The sequence below is a fragment of the Erythrolamprus reginae genome, chromosome 2, assembly GCF_031021105.1.
Source record: "Erythrolamprus reginae isolate rEryReg1 chromosome 2, rEryReg1.hap1, whole genome shotgun sequence".
NCBI lineage: Eukaryota > Metazoa > Chordata > Lepidosauria > Squamata > Dipsadidae > Erythrolamprus > Erythrolamprus reginae.
Window position 1 is genome coordinate 243300746 of NC_091951.1, and position 16894 is coordinate 243317639.

The 16894-nt window shown below is 42.2% G+C and overlaps 1 protein-coding gene across 1 annotated transcript; it reads left to right on the forward strand.

The window, feature by feature from the left end:
* The first annotated feature begins 2251 nt into the window (after positions 1-2251).
* LOC139162229 (protein NipSnap homolog 3A-like) lies at positions 2252-16866 on the forward strand. Its single transcript, XM_070742366.1, has 6 exons — positions 2252-2438; positions 7036-7240; positions 10596-10754; positions 12946-13095; positions 15296-15382; positions 15496-16866. Exons 1-6 carry the CDS (start codon positions 2376-2378, stop codon positions 15570-15572), a joined length of 741 nt encoding a protein of 246 aa, XP_070598467.1. The 5' UTR covers positions 2252-2375; the 3' UTR covers positions 15573-16866.
* The last annotated feature ends 28 nt before the right edge of the window (positions 16867-16894 follow it).

The following is a 16894-nucleotide window of genomic DNA, read 5'->3' on the forward strand; positions in this document are numbered from 1 at the left end:
TTACCATCTCTACTGAAATAATGCAATCTCTTTGTACTTTAATTATCAAGCCCCATCACATAGTCTCCTAGCGAAGCACGGGTATTTAGCTAGTATTGTATATTTTGAGATTCTCTTCCCTTATTTTATATTCATTTTGTAAATATTTCATAGATCCCAGAACTAATTCTAATTCTTATGTGTTTGGTTGAAAATTGAACTTGATTCTTCCGATGATCTTTACTACCGTGTGTTCTTTTATGAGAATAAACATGCGTGGTACTTTTGTCTAAGTTGATATGTCTACGCACCTGCTTTATATACTGTATTAGAAATAACACTCCATAAACTTGAGAAAAGTCTACAACTGAAGCCGCTTTATTTTCATTTGTTTTCCTCTTAATGTTTTAATTTAATCAGTCTTTGATTCTGCAGTTCTGTAAGTTTGAAAACATAAAGCAAAGGCAGGTAAGAATCGTGACTTTTAATTCTGCATCTGATGTGCTCCAGGCTCTGTTCAGATGAGCTGGACAATTCCAATTCCTCCAAATTTGAAGTCCAACACATCTGAATTCAATTCAATTCAATTTATTAGATTTGTATGCCGCCCCTCTCCAAAGACTCGGGGCGGCTCACAACAATAATAAAAACAATATTCCAGCGAAAACAAATCTAATATTAAAAAGCACATAAAACCCTATCATATTTTAAAAAGCAAACAACATATACATACCCAAACATAAATATTAAAAAGCCTGGGGAAAAGGTGTCTCAACTCCCCCATGCCTGGCGGTATAGATGGGTCTTGAGTAATTTACGAAAGACAAGGAGTGTGGGGGCAGTTCTAATCTCCGGGGGGAGTTGATTGACACCCAGTAGGACAGTGTTTCCCAACCTTGGCAACTTCTGGGAGTTGAAGTCCAAATATCTTCAAGTTGTCAAGGTTGGGAAACACTGTAGTAGGAGAAAGACTGCCAGACCTAAATAAAGCATGTCACTCCTTGAAGCCATTTGTTTCATTTTGCCCTTAACCTGAATGTATAAAATCAGGTAAAATAAAATAAATGATAAAATAAAGCCAAAATAAAGATCAGTACTTAAACATTTCACCTTTTCATAATTTTATCTTTATATTGTAAAGACTCAGTGCATAAGCCCCCCCCCCCCCGTAATAGTAAAATTCCAGTTTTCAGCTCAGTATCAGAGAACATACAATACAGCACTTTATTCATAAAATAGACGTTTCTATCATTCTTTGCCATAGTCCTCCCAGAAGATCTAGGCCACAGGGGTAGGCAGTTGACTCTTGTAGGACATGTGGACTTCAACTCCCATAAGCGCACCACTGTGCCTACCGTTCAGGGATGTGCTGCTACACAGATAGACGGACGGATGGGGGGAGACGGGACGGACTCAGCGCGGTAGCAAAAATGGAGCTCCACCCCAGATCACTCAATTTGCACTGAAAGATGTTAAAAGAAAATGTGTAAGCCACACCCTCAGTGTGGTAGTAAAAAAAATGGTAGCCCTTCACTACTGTCCTATCCTATTTTTTTATTTTTGTCCAATACACAATGAAGGTTATACAGGATATAGTAGAGAAGATATAGGAGATATAGGACGGGCCGGAAGGCACTCTAGTGCACTTATGTACGCCCCTTTATTGTCCTCCGTTATCATTACTTTTTACTTATACAAACTAGCACTATCCTATACATGTTTGATAAATAAATAATGAAAATAAAATAAAATTCTTGAGCTAGCATGATTGACTCTCAGGAATCCTGGCAGTTGAAGTCCACAAGTCATTAGAAGAGCCAACTTTGCCTACCCTCTGCCTATAGGGAGAAATTTTAATTGAGTATCTATTCAGTATAATGAGTAAATAATGCTAAAAGCAATAATTCTGGAAAGGAGAATAAATCCCACTGAGAACTCCCAACTCCCCCCATGTGTAATATCTGTTTCCCTTTGCAAAACACTCCTTCCCTCCAGCGCGTCCCCTTAGGAGTTTAGCCGGGAAACCTTTGAACTAATCGTTCAATTCAAGAGTGGATGGATCGCAATCAATCGGCTGCAAAGCAATCCCGGCCAAGGATCGAGGGTGTCCCGAGTTGTAATTTTAACCCAAGAAGTAGGACTTCCGCGTCCAGCCCGGGGACATTGTACCTTCCTCATCGCCTCACGCGCCGTAGTGAGGAAGGGCTTGGGAAGAGGCAGGGCGCTTTGTGAGGAAGGTGGACACGAGGTTCGCTTCGGCCAATGCGGCGGCGGCGGGCGGGCCAGATCGCGGTGGGAAAGCGGCCGTCCCCCGCCCTGAGCTGGGCTACGTGCCTTGGCTGCGGCTGTTTCCTCTTGCAGCGCTGCTCCCTTTGTGGGGCCCGGGCGATCAGGCCATGCAGGGGCCCCGGGCTCTCCTCAGAGGAGTTGCGGCAGCGGCGCGAGCGGTCGGTGCCCAGGTAATAAAAAGGAGGGAAACGCTTGGGGTGGAGGACAAGTTTCCTGGCGTGCCGTGCAGAATTAAGGGGCAGGCAGACGTCCAACAGGTAGGGCCGGCCCTACAAAGAGATGCTCGGCAGGGCTGCGGCCATTGCTGCTGTATAATACCAAGAATAAATAAATCCGAATAAAAATATATATCTTTGCCCGCTCCCTGCTTAACGGCGGAGAAAAGGCTCGGTGGGGAGAGAGGACAGAGAGCCGAGGAAACTAGGAGAAAAGAGTCCGCTGGAAAGAAATTTCTACTGGTTGCAAAAAGGACTTGATCCCCAAATCAGATCTGGATTTGAGTTTGGGTTTTGAGAAGAGAGCAAGCGGATCAAAGCTTCTCTGCCTTGACTTGTCTTCTCCAGCGTTTAAAACAAAAGTTAAGGAAGCAAAACAAAAACTGGAGAAAGAGTATTTTTTCCGACAAACTCTTTAAAATTAACCCCCCAGAGTCCTCCGGGAATGGGACTGCATAGAAATCTCCAAAATAAATAAATCTTAATAAATAAATTAAAAGCAAAATGTGCATCCCTTCCTATTCTCCTTTGTTGTCCATTCTACCCCTTTCTTCTTTACAAGTAGTCCTTGACTTACAACTCACAGCTGAGCCCCCAAATTTTATGTTGCTAAGTGAGAGATTGGTTAAGTGAGCTTTTCCCCATTTTACAACCTTTCTCACCACAGTTGCTAAGTGAATCAGGTGCTTCAATCCTGACTGGCTCAAGGTTGAATTGGCCTCCCATCCTTCCGAGATCGGTAAAATGAGGGGCCAGATTGTTGGAGGCCCTGTGTTGACTCTGTAAGCTGCTTAGAGAGAGCTGTAAAAAGCACTGTGAAGGGGTATATAAGTCTTAGAGTGCTATTGCTATTATAAAAACAGAAGTCTGATGGCAGAAAAAGACCTCATGGTCCATCTAGTCTGCCCTTATACTATTTTCTGTATTTTATCTTAGGATGGATATATGTTTATCCCAGGCATGTTTAAATTCAGTTACTGTGGATTTATCTACCACGTCTGCTGGAAGTTTGTTCCAAGGATCTACTACTCTGTCAGTAAAATAATATTTTCTAATGTTGCTTTTGACCTTTCCCCCAACTAACTTCAGATTGTGTCCCCTTGTTCTTGTGTTCACTTTCCCATTAAAAACACTTCCCTCCTGGACCTTATTTAACCCTTTGACATATTTAAATGTTTCGATCATGTCCCCCTTTTCCTTCTGACCTCCAGACTATACAGATTGAGTTCATTAAGTCTTTCCTGATACGTTTTATGCTTAAGACCTTCCACCATTCTTGTAGCCCATCTTTGGACCCGTTCAATTTTGTCAATATCTTTTTGTAGGTGAGGTCTCCAGAAATGAACACAGTATTCCAAATGTGGTCTCACCAACATTATAAGTTACAAACATGGTTGTAAAGTGGTTTCCCCACTGAATTTGCTTCTCAAAAGGTCACATGATCTTTCTTGGGACATTGCAACCGTCATAAATATGAATTAGTTACCAAGCATCCAAATTTTGATTATGGGACTAAGTGGATGATACAACAGTCGTAAAGTATGAAAAAAGGGCCATAGGTCATTTTTTTTCAGTCCCATTCTAACTTTGAACAGTCATTAAACAAACTGTTGTAAGTTGATGACTACATGGATTCGTTCTAAGCCTTCATCTCCCATGTACTCTGAAATACAGATTTTGGCTAATGATTTGGAAATCACTTTTAAACTAACAAAAGTGATTGGGAAACTACAGAGACTCCTCCTGTGTGTTTTGAATAGGCCAGATGCAGATCAGAATAGGATGGGAATCCTTTGCTTACACAAGAGAGCAGCTACGCTTGCAAAATCCACTCTTCTGTAAAACTGTTAAATGTGGAATCTTAAATATCTTTAACATTTTCTGTATTGGTGTCAAAAGAATCCTTATTCATGAATTAAAGCATATCAATGCACACCGCATGACTTTTATTTGATTCTTTTAATTTGCCTATTGTTTTATAAGTAATTAAAGGCAGCAACCATATATCATAAGCCTTCCTCTTATTTTTACCACAACATCAACCCTGTGAGGTGGGCTGGAGTGAGAGAATCAGCTAGCAGGCTTTCATGCCTAAAGCAGAACTAGAACTCATAGTCTCCTGGTTTCTAGGCCGCCACCTTAATCACTACACCAGACAGACATTTATATTGCAGAACCAATGTAGGGGGCTGAACCAGCTGTGAATATATGTATGCAAATTCCCTCACTGATATTGTTTTTATTTCTTAAAAAATAAAATGTTCCACATGCATTTTCCTCTCTTACTTCTGCAGTATTTTGTTCTATTGCTTATTCATGAATGTGTTGTTAATTACATTGTAACTGCCTTTTGTCATCAAATAATCTGTTAACAAAAAAACTCAAAAGTCATCTAGTAATTTTTGCAGATACTGTATATGCAGATTTGAAGTATTTTTCTGTTCTCTGTGTTTTATTTAATCAGCTCTGTAATCTTTTTTATAAGTCCCTGGTTTTTCTGAACTTGATTTAATAAAATACATATTCATTATCCTAAAACTGCTTTAAAAAAAAACCAGGGCCATTTTTTGAAGTGCTCCAAAATCTCCTGGCAGACAGCTGTGTTGATCCTGGACTTGAAGCATAGTGGACCAACACCAGCAGATGACATGGCTCCACAAATCAATACAGACTGTGGAAACTTTTGCATCTCATTTGAAAACCAAGGACCCAGAGTATGAAAGAAGAATGAAGAGGTGCATACTGCAAGATTCTTGAAGTCTAGTATGAAGCTTCCACAGTCTGTTGATTTGGAGAGCCATGTCATCTGCTGGTGTTGGTCCAGTGTGTTTCATTAAGTCCAAGGTCAATGCAGCCATCTACCAGGAGATTTTGGAACACTTCATGCTTCCTTCCACAGCCGAACTTTATGGGGATGCTGAGTCAATTTTCCAGCAGGACTTGGCACCTGCCTACACTGCCAAAAGCACCAAAACTTGGTTCAATGACTGTGGGATTACTGTTCTTGATTGGCCAGCAAACTTGCCTGACCTGAACCCCATAGAGAATCTATGGGGCATTGCCAAGAGAAAGATGAGAGACAAGAGACCAAACAATGCAGAAGAGCTGAAGGCTGCTATTAAAGCATACTAGTCTTCCATAACACTTCAGCAGTGCCACAGGCTGATAACATCCATGCCACACCCATTGAGGCAGTAATTTCTGCAGAAAGGGCCCATACCAAGTTTTGCGTAAATATGCATGCTTATACTTTTCATATTGTTTCTATGTACAATCCTTGTTTTATTGATCGCATGCAATATTCTAATTTTCTGAGATCGTGGATTTGGGGTTTTCATGAGCTATACCCCATAATCATCACAATTTTGACAAATCACGGCTTGAACTATCTTGCCTTGCATGCAATGAGTCTCTCTCTCATATATTCCGTTTCACCTTTTAAGTTGCATTACTGAAGTAAATGAAAATTTGCACGATATCCTAATTTTTTGAGTTTCATCCGTATGTAGAGAGTAAAAATGACCTCATTGCCCCATAGATTTTATTTAATTGCAAAATAAATCCAGTTTAGTGATAGTAGTGCAGTGGCCTCTGGTGTTTGTATGGCAATGAGGTCTGTAAGTTTAGATCGAGCCAAAGTACATATCTAAAATGACAGGCTTGTACAAAGTCCTGTAGAACCATGGCTTGCTGAAATCATTGGCAGGGTTTGTAATTGTGAAAAGCCTTGGTTGATTGACGACAGTGGCTTTTTTCCCTCCACCTATTACGGCAACAAAAATGGGACATATTGCATTTTGGCCTAGTGCAGTGTTTGAATTCAGTGAGATGTATAAGAACAAAGGACATTCGTACAAACGATGAAGTTAATAAATTTAGCTTTTTATTGAGGGGGTCAAAAATCAAGGCTGATATTGGGACTAAGATTGAGCCTAATAATAAAAAAACACCATAGACTTGTCCAATCCAGCAATTTGTGTTACCCAGCAGCCATTAAGATTACTACAAGAATGGATAATAGCACATGAGTCTCTTCTCAGCTTCTGTTACTCAGTATCCTATTTGTATTCAGCATGTAACCATTAACCATGTAACCATTGATGATACTAAAACCTGTGAATGTTTGTTTCCTTTTACACCATTTTCAACAATTCATTGGTGATTATTGCCATGTCTGATGACAGCGATTTTCATAGTTATTCGATTCTTTTGTATAAAAGAACTGAATGTGTCTTCTGTTGAGAATTCTGGCTATTATTATTATTATTATTATTATTATTATTATTATTATTATTATTATCATTATTCTAACCCAGCTTTCCCTAGTCTTCCTTAGTCTTTTGCCTCAAAAATGAGTTTAATTTCATATTCTATATTTTATGGCACTAGATTGGAGAAAACTGATAGTCTTTTCCTTGCTTTTTCACATTGCAAATCTGAAAGGAATCAATATTGTGGTTTATTTGCATTCATTCATACTTATTCGAATAAATAAGTAATTTATTACTATTACTCATCAACATTTATGTATGTTTCTTTTGTTTATTTTCAGGCTTCGTCTTTTGCCACAGGGCCACGGCAGGCAGATGGCACGTTCTATGAGTTTCGTACTTACACAATTAAGCCACACAAGATGAAAGATTTTCTGGACCTCACCAGTAAAAACATTCACCTCCGCACACTTCATTCTCCAATGCTTGGATATTGGACTCTTGAATTTGGGGAACTGAATAAAGTTTTCCACATTTGGAAATACGGTACTGTATGCATAGTTTTATATTACATACGTATCAAATTTCTGTAATGCTCATCATATTTCTATGTCTTTGAGCAGTTTATAAATAAAACGCTAAAATCATGTTAAAAATCATAGTTAAAAAACAAAGTTAGAAAAACAGAATTACAGAGATAAAAAGAACAATTGAAAAGTTAAAAGGCCTTCAACCTACCAACCACATAGAATCCCTTTTGAAAGGCTAAGACAGTGATGGCGAACCTATGGCACACGGAACCATATCTGCTGACACTCGAGCCGTTGTCCTAGCTCAGCTCCAACATTCATGTGTGTGCCGGACAACTGATTTTTGTCTTGCACAGAGGTTCTGGGAGGGCTTTTTTTGCTTTCAGAGAGACTCTGGGAGGATGGGGAGGGTATTTTTACCCTCCCCCAGCTCCAGGGAAGCCTATGGAGCCTGGAAAGGTGAGACACGAGCTTACTAGGCCCACCAGAAGTTGGGAAACAGGCCATTTCCAGCCTCTAGAGCAGTGTTTCCCAACCTTGGCAACTTGAAGATATCTGGACTTCAACTCCCAGAATTCCACAGCCAGCGAATGCTGCTCTAGAGTGCCTCCGGGGGCCGGGGAAAGCTTCTTTTTGTCCTCTCTAGGCATTGAATTATAGGTGTGGGCACTCGCGCATCCGTGATAGTACGTGCCCATGCTCTTTTGGCACCTGTGGGAAAAAAGGTTCACCATCACTGAGCTAAGAGAATGACTTGCCTCACCTCGGGGTGGGTGGGCAATGTAAGAAGTTTCCATAAGTGTATTATAGTACTTATAATCCAGGTGTTGAGATTAATGTCAGGTTCTTGACTGGTTCCACTTCTGCAGGAAGCAGGCTTCTTCCAGATTTTCTTTAGGAACATTTATCGAATTTAGGACAGTGTTTCTCGGCCTTGGCAAGTTTAAGCTGCCTGGGAAATTCTGGGAATTGAAGTCCACACAGTTTAAATTTGCCAAGGTTGAAAACACTTGTTTAAGGATAAGGTTACAGAGATTTCAGCAACTGCACTGAATTAAATATTTTTCTCAGATTTTAAGATGAAGACTTTTTCCATGTCTTATTCATTATTCCCAGGTGATTTGGTGAAGGAGCCGTTGTCTTAAAGGTAGGGATATCCAGCTGGTTAGAATGTGAATGGCTCCCTGATTGTAAACATGGTGTAAAGCAGTGTTTCCCAACCTTGGCAACTTGAAGATATTTGGATTTCAACTCCCAGAATTCCCCAGCCAGCAAATGCTGGCTGGGGAATTCTGGGAGTTGAAGTCCAGATATCTTCAAGTTGCCAAGGTTGGGAAACACTGGTGTAAAGGACACTGAGTATAATACAGGTGTCAAATTTGCTGCGTTACATTGCTGTCATGTGACGTTTTGAGACATTTTTCCTCTTCATGGAGCGGCATGGGCGTAGCCTGCATGTGACACCTCTGGCCCTCAGATTACCAGTTTGACACCCCTGGCCTGTAACATTCCAAGAAGTATTTGAAATCAAGACTTTGAGCGGGTAGGAAAGTTGAGTGTATCTTAGGATCTTTATTAATTAGCCTGTCATTCAATTCTTAGTGTGCTTACTTGGCTCAGCAGGTCACAGCGCCCATCTAGGCCTTGCCTGGTCTGAGAAGCTAAGCAAAGGAAACCACTAGACTAGAGCAGTGTTTCCCAACCTTGGCAACTTGAAGATATCTGGACTTCAACTCCCAGAATGCCAGAGTAGTGGTAAACTAGACTGGGAAGTTAAAAAACATAGAAGAAGCTAGTGGGCAATACTTTTATTGTTCTGCAAAACAACAACAAAGCAACAACAACAACAACAACAACAACACCATGAGGGTTTTATAGGAACACTAGAAGTCAAGCTTGCCTTAAAGAAGATGCATATCTACAGTAGATCTCCCAGTATTAAATACCCCAGCATTTTAATAGTCACAGTCAAGCTGGTGAGATTGATTTAGAATATGTATTAGAGTTCAATCAGAAGCACAAGAATTTATCATAGGTACATTTCATTTTCATGTTTGACATATTTTAAGAGATGTTAAGGAAAGTATATAAAGAGCCACAAAAGAGAGGCATGGAAAACAGGCAAAAAAAATACATATGATTAAACAAAGGTTGTTAACATGCCAAGGACATAATATACTGATAGTATATTAGTTAGTTGTAAATAACTGAATATATTATGTTCCTTTCAGAAGTTAAAAAAAATGTTAGGGTTTAAGCAAGAATGAATGTAAAAAAAACACCCCAGAATAAATCTGTCATTGGAATACAGTGATCCCTCGATTTTCGCGGGTTCAAACTTTGCGAAACGGCTATACCACAGTTTTTCAAAAAATATTAATTAAAAAATACTCCGCGGGTTTTTTTCTATACCACGGTTTTTCCCCAAGAGTCACTTCTCTCTCTTTCTCTTTCTTTCCTGTCATTCTCTGCTTCAATCATTTTCTCATTTCTCTTTTTTTCTCCCTTTTTCTATCATTTCTCTCTCTCTCTCTCTACCTTCCACTCTCCCCCCTCTTGCTCTCTCTCTCTTTCTCCCTCTCTCTCTCCCTCTCTGTGAGAACGCCTGCCCCACCTCTCCTGCAGCCCCCTCGCTGATAGCTGGGATGAAAGCGCTCTCAGCTAAGGGACTGTGAGAGGGGCGGGGCGGGCATTCTCAAAGCGCTCAGAGCGGCTACTGGCCGAATGAGGAGGATGAGAAGCCGTAGCTGCCAGTGCTGCTGCAGGAGGACCCGTGTCCCAAGGAAAGCCGGTGAGAGGGGTGGATCGGGTGGGCGGGCGGTAGCGGCGAGGGGGCCGGAGGCGTGGGGGGGCGGGGGCAGCCGACATTCAAAACAATCTTTCCTGGCCTCCGCACTTTCGTCGCTCCCCGCCCCCAACTTCAAGCCCGGCTCCTTGCGCTGCTTTGAAAAAGGGTGCGTGGGGATAGTTTTTGGCTGTCCATAGCCAAAAATGGTGTTTTTACTTCCGCACCACTATTTCGCGGAAATTCGACTTTCGCGGGCGGTCTTGGAACGCAACCCCCGCGAAAATTGAGGGAACACTGTATACCAAACAATGGCTTTAATAAAATCTGAACACTGAAAAAAAAGGCTGATTTTAGATCAGGAATATGGAATCTTGGCTCTTCTATGACTTTAACTCCCAGAATTCCTGAGCCAATCATGCCAGCTCAGGAATTCTGTGAGTTGAAGTCCACGTGTCATAGAAGAGCCAATGTTCCCTAGATGATCATGAAAGAGCAATAGGTTTGACATTTTGAAATACACAAATAGCAAGCTAGATGGCTAAATGGGGATGTCTAACTTTACTATATCTTTCCTTGTTTGTAGAGAGCTTTGCGCAAAGGGCTGCTGTCCGTACAGCATTAAGCAAAGATCAAGAATGGCAGGAAAAATACATCTCTCGCATGCTGCCTTTGTTGGACAAACAAGAGAATGAGATTACTTACCTGGTCCCATGGTGTGAACTTGGCGGCTCTGAAAAAGATGGTACATTGAACGTTGATGTAATTGAGACACTGGGTATTTTGGCTTTTTTAAATGTGTAGACCAGAGATCTCCAACCTTGGCAACTTTAAGACTTGTGGACTTCAACTCCCAGAATTCCTCAGCAGGCTGAGGAATTCTGGGAGTTGAAGTCCACAAGTCTTAAAGTTGCCAAGGTTGGAGAACCCTGGCGTAGACTGACTGGTTTTTTCGAGTGTAGTTCTGAGACATAGGGAATAAACGTGCTTAAAGTCAATCACCCAATGGCTATTTAATTATAGTAATTGCTTGTGGTTCCTTTTGAAAAATGTCTGGAAGCCCAGCTACTCAAGGTGTATGCTCACTACCATAACAGTTAATTATTGTGCAGCTTAAAATATAATTTCAGTTCATGAAGGAAAAATATGCATTTGCACATCTGGCAAGTGCAATGTATACAATACAAAATCACATTTTAAAGCACTGCTCAGAAATCTCAGCAGCTTTAGTCTGTGTGGGAATTCTGGCGGTTGAAATCAACACGGCTTAAAAGCTGTTGAGCAGCCTATAGTGGTCCTTTGACCGGCACCACTTAGAATTCCTAAGTGGGCAAATAGGAAGTTGAGTTGGAAAAACTTGCACTTCAGTTGAAAAGTAATAATAGCACTTAAGATTGCCATGTATTTCTGCCAACAATATTATTTTCTTATTTAAATATATTTGATGTTTGCCTATTTTTTTCAATTGCCCCATTTTAGCAAGGCCTAGACTAGAAAATGATAAAAAATGAAAGCTTCAAATATTCTCAGTAATGAATTACATGCTTCTACAAAATCTGTATTCATTTCCAAAATACACGCGTAATATATCGAGAAGACATTACAAATACAGTGATCCCCCGCTCGTTGCGAGGGTTCCGTTCCAGGACCCCCCGCAACGAGCGGGTTTTCGCGAAGTAGCGCTGCGGAAGTAAAAACACCATCTGCGCATGTGCAGATGGTGTTTTTACTTCCGCAGCGCTAGCGAGGAGCCGAAGATTGGGGGCGGCGCGGGTGTTTTGAAACGTCCCCGCCGACATGGGGGGCTCGCTAGCACCCCCCTAACCCGGGTTGGGGGTTCGGGGGTGTGCTAGTGAGCCCCCCATGTCGGCGGGGATGTTTTAAAACACCCGCACGACTTTCCAATGAGTCCCGAAGACAAACCCGTTGTCTTCGGGACTCATTGGAAAGTCGCGCGGGTGTTTTAAAACATCCCCGCCGACATGGGGGGCTCGCTAGCACACCCCCAAACCCGGGTTGGGGGTTCGGGGGTGTGCTAGCGAGCCCCCCATGTCGGCGGGGATGTTTTAAAACACCCGCGCGACTTTCCAATGAGTCCCGAAGACAAACGCGTTGTCTTCGGGACTCATTGGAAAGTCGCGCGGGTGTTTTAAAACATCCCCGCCGACATGGGGGGCTCGCTAGCACACCGCCAAACCCGGGTTGGGGGTTCGGGGGTGTGCTAGCGAGCCCCCCATGTTGGCGGGGATGTTTTAAAACACCCGCGCGACTTTCCAATGAGTCCCGAAGACAAACGCGTTGTCTTCGGGACTCATTGGAAAGTCGCGCGGGTGTTTTAAAACGTCCCCGCCGGCATGGGGGGCTTCCTAGCAGCCCCCCAAACCCGGGTTGGGGGTCCGGGGGGTGCTGGCAAGCCCCCCATGCCGGTGGCGACGTTTTAAAACAGCCGCGCCGCCCCCAATCTTCGGCTCCTCGCTAGCGGGCAGACAGGCGGCTCCTCGCTAGCGGGCAGGCAGGCGAGAGCTAGCGCCAGCGAACGGCTTGTCCGCGCTCGCTCTGGCCGCTTTCGAGCTGAGTCCTGAAGTGAATTCGCTTCAGGACTCAGCTCCAAAGCGGCGAGAATGAACGGTGTGGGCGGGCGAAGGGCGGGCGGCAGCAAGGAGTTTGCGTGGGCGGTGGGGAAACTCCTTGCTGATGCCCGCTGCTCGCCCTCCCGCCAGCAAGAGGGGGAAGACCCAGGGAAGCCGCCCAGCAGCTGATCTGCCGGGCACCATCTACGCATGCGTGCCCATAGAAAAAAGGGCACGCATGCGCAGATGGTGTTTTGACTTCCGGGTTGAAAAATCGCGAATTACCCTGTTCGCAATGGTCGGGGACGCAATAACCGGGGGATCACTGTACTGAATCTTTTTCTCTTCCGGTGCTGCTGCTTCCAGGTGTCTGTGAGTTGGTCACCTTCCAGATGAAACCTGGTGGACCAGCCGTGTGGGGACAGTCCTTTAAAGCTGCAATTAAAGCCCACATAAACAGTGGATATACTAAGCTGATTGGGGTTTTCCATACTGAATATGGACTACTCAACAGAGGTATGGTTGCTTATTAGATTTCAGTACAACATACCGTATTTTTCAGTGTATAAGATGCACCTTTTTCTTCCCTAAAAGAGTGTGTCTTATACTCTGAATGTAGCTCCCCCCCACTCCAGCCCTAACTAGCTGCTAACGATCTTCCCAGCTCTTACCTTGCAGGCTCTTCCATTGTTTCTCTCTGCGAAGAATGTTTTCCAAGCCCTAAGTTTTTGCAGGGTTTTTTTTCATTACTCTAGCTTGCTCTGAATAAGTTTCTTTCCAGCCCTAGCCAGGTGTTAGCGATGTTCTCAGCTCTTACTGGCTTGCAAGTTCTTTCATTGTTATTCTCTCCAAATAAAGTTATTTTAAAGCCCTAGGCAGGAGATAAAATAATGTGACTTGACTAAGGACCCTAGACAAATGAATACCTGGCAAGCAGATTCTTTTCCCTATTTTCTTCCCCAAAAACTAAGGTGCGTCTTATACTCTGGTGCGTCTTATACTCCAAAAAATACGGTAGATCCGCTATTTTTTAGGCAAGAAGTAAGGAAACAACCTTTGGTTCAGGGTAACACATGGCTGATCTCATCTGGGCTTGAAAGTAAGCAAATTTTGATCTGATTCATACTTGGATTGGAGCAGCGGTGGGTTTCACATATTCTTGTCATTGGCTTGCCCGCCTTCTGCGCATGCGTTTTGCTTGCACACGTGCCTTCCACGCACATGCCTGGCCGTGTTGGGTTCCTGCTTGGACGGAGGGAGTGGCACACTGGTAGCGCAAATGGAGCTGCATGCACAGCTCCAGGTGATCGACGGGCGGATGCATGTGTCGGAGCAAGATTTTACTTCTGTGCATGCGCAGGAAGCAAAATCTCATGAGAGGACATTCACGAGAGTAAGATTGCAGCAATTTTTGGCAATCTTTTGCTTCCGTGCATGTGTGGAAGCAAAAAAAATCGCCAAAATCTCATGCGCCCGTGTGTCTTCTTGTGAGATTTGCTTCCTGTGCATGCACAGAAGCCAAATCTCACTCCGACACACACCCACACCTGCCAGGTACGCGCATGCGCCTACTTGTCATCCAAAGCATCAGCACCAATAGCGGAGGTAAATCGGAACTCCTGCCTGGTGCCTGGCCTCCAAAACATGGATTAATAGGATGGCATTACTTCTGTCTGGACATGTGGGCAGGCCCACCTGCAGTCACCGCTACCAATTTGCCCAAACCAAACCGGCTGAATACCATCAATGGATCGGAGAATGTTAGGGCTGAAGATTAGTGTGGAAAATTGAAAGATACCTTAAAACAAGGCATAGTGTTGCAAAAATGTCTGGATGGACATGTTTAGAAAGCTGCCTGGAATTAGACTTCGTTCAGCAGAAAAGGTTTACCTGTAACGGAAATACTGTATACTAAAGGTAGTCCTGGTTACTGACCACAATTGGGACTGGCAACACATGAGAACATAAGAAGAGCCATGCTGAATCAGGCCAAAGCCCATTGAGTCCAGCATTCTGTGTCAAACAGTGGCCCAGTGGGATCTTGAGCAGAAAGAGAAGGAAAGACACTCCCTTTCCCCTGACCCCCAACAAATGGTACTCAAGGGAATCCTGCCTGCCTCAACCAACATAGAGGTGGCACCATCACTAATCGCCACAGTCACCCAATGAAAAATTGGTGATGCTGCCGAAATCAGGCTAGTGCCTTTTATTATTTCGAAGAAAAATAATCAGTTTCTTTGCCTCTTAAGAGAAATTCTGTTTTAGAACATGCTTAGAATTTGAGCACTGAGCGGTAAAATGGTTAGTAGTGAAGACAGAAAATGCAGGTTCTTTTATTTGATTACAATAAGTTGACTCTGTTCATGACTAATAATTATGCTTTAAACATATTTGGTTAAGTATTTGATGTAATTAATAATTTAACTTCATTAATATTTAATTCAATTAGCAGTTTAATCCCTTCAGTAATTTCATTATTGGATAGCTGAGAGCCATAATGATTAATGTTATTGAATACTCCAAAATTCTATGTGAGTGTTGCAGTAGTGTGTGAATGGAAAGGATTCTTTTTATATACAATATCAGTAAGTACAATCCATAACAAGGGGCAGGCATGGCTTTCCAAATAAAGATTATTCAGCAAAACCTATTCTAGTAAAATACATTGTGTATTTAATTCACACTGTTATTGACTTGCAGTTTTCTGTCTTCGTAGTTCACGTGCTTTGGTGGAATGAGAGTCCAGACAGTCGGGCAGCCGGAAGACACTATGCCCACGAGGATCCTCGGTTAGTAGCAGCTGGTAAGTGAAAGATTTCTCATATTTTCCCTTTCCCTTTGGGACTCATTCTTTTGGGGGGGGGGGGGAGATATACCACTATTAACCTTTTAATTGCCTGTGTGATTTACTTTTAGTTCGAGAAAGCGTTCAATTCCTGGAATCCCAGCAAAACAGCCTCCTACTTCCTACAGCGTTCTCACCATTGAAATGAATATAATGCTTAATTATTTTTCATTGCACTGTTAAGGGCATCTAAGGGTTTTAGTAGTTCAACTATATTTCTCCCTTGTTTATAAAATATGATAAAAATCTAACCTCTCTTTCTGGTAGCAATCCTATACCTACAGTATTTCTCTTGCTGGAAACGGAAAGTTTAATCTCCCGCCATGTGAAATGAAAATTCACTAAGTCACTAAGTTATGTTAGTTGAAAGTGAACATCCACACATTCTTTCTATTAGGGTCTTTCCTTGTATAAATTATACATCTGTGAAAATAAGTCTCTAAAAAGGGAAAAATACAGTCCAGAATGATTTAAGAAAAGCATAGGGTTTTTTGTTAAGTTTTCTGAACTTTACACATCATGAAGGATCTTTTCCAAATGACCTTCATTATTCCAAAGCATTATTTTCAAGTTTTTTTAATGTACATTTTGTTTGTCCTAAACCTAAGTGCTGCATTACTCTAAGCCAGTGGTTCTCAATCTTTCTAATGCCGCGACCCCTTAACACAGTTCCTCATCTTGTGGTGACCCCCAACTATAAGTTTAGTGCCAATTCTTCCAACAGATCTTTAAGCTGATTGGCAAGAGGTCAGAGGGACACCGCCCTGTAAATGCCTGATTGGTTGGATTGTAAAAATATTTATTTATTTAATTGGATTTGTATGCCGCCCCTCTCCGAGGACTCCGAGATGCCAGAATAGAAGCTTTAGTTGCTAATACCATTGGAAATTTGTCTTTTCTCATGGTCTTCGGCGACCCCTGTGAAATGGTCATTCGACCCTCAAAAGGGGTCCCGACCCCAAGGTTGAGAACCACTGCTCTAAGCTAACATAGACTTGTCTGCAATTTTATATAACATTGTCTGAATTTTATCTTTTATGTTTGTTTGCTTGTCGCTGTACTAGCACTGGACCAAAAATGCTTTTACAGTGGAACTTTAATTGAATGAAAAGTGTCCAAAAATCATGAACATGATTTTTTCTTTCTGTCTATTTTCTATTTTTTCCTATAAATAACATGTATGTCAGTTTCAAGTCCTTACCAGCTTTTATTTCCTTTTCAATGCATGGAAAAATTGAAGTAAGTGGAGAAACTGTTTCAAGTAAATTTTTCCATGTATTCATATACAAATGAAGAAATGGAATAAACTGATTTATTCTGAGTCACTCGCACTGGCATGTTATGTAGCATACACATTTTTGTATTTTCGAAGCAATCGTTCGAATTGCAGTGCCCGAAATGCAGTTGTTGAAATTGAAACAATAAAATGGCTTTTTGAAATACACATGTTTTGTGTTCCTATTTTAAATA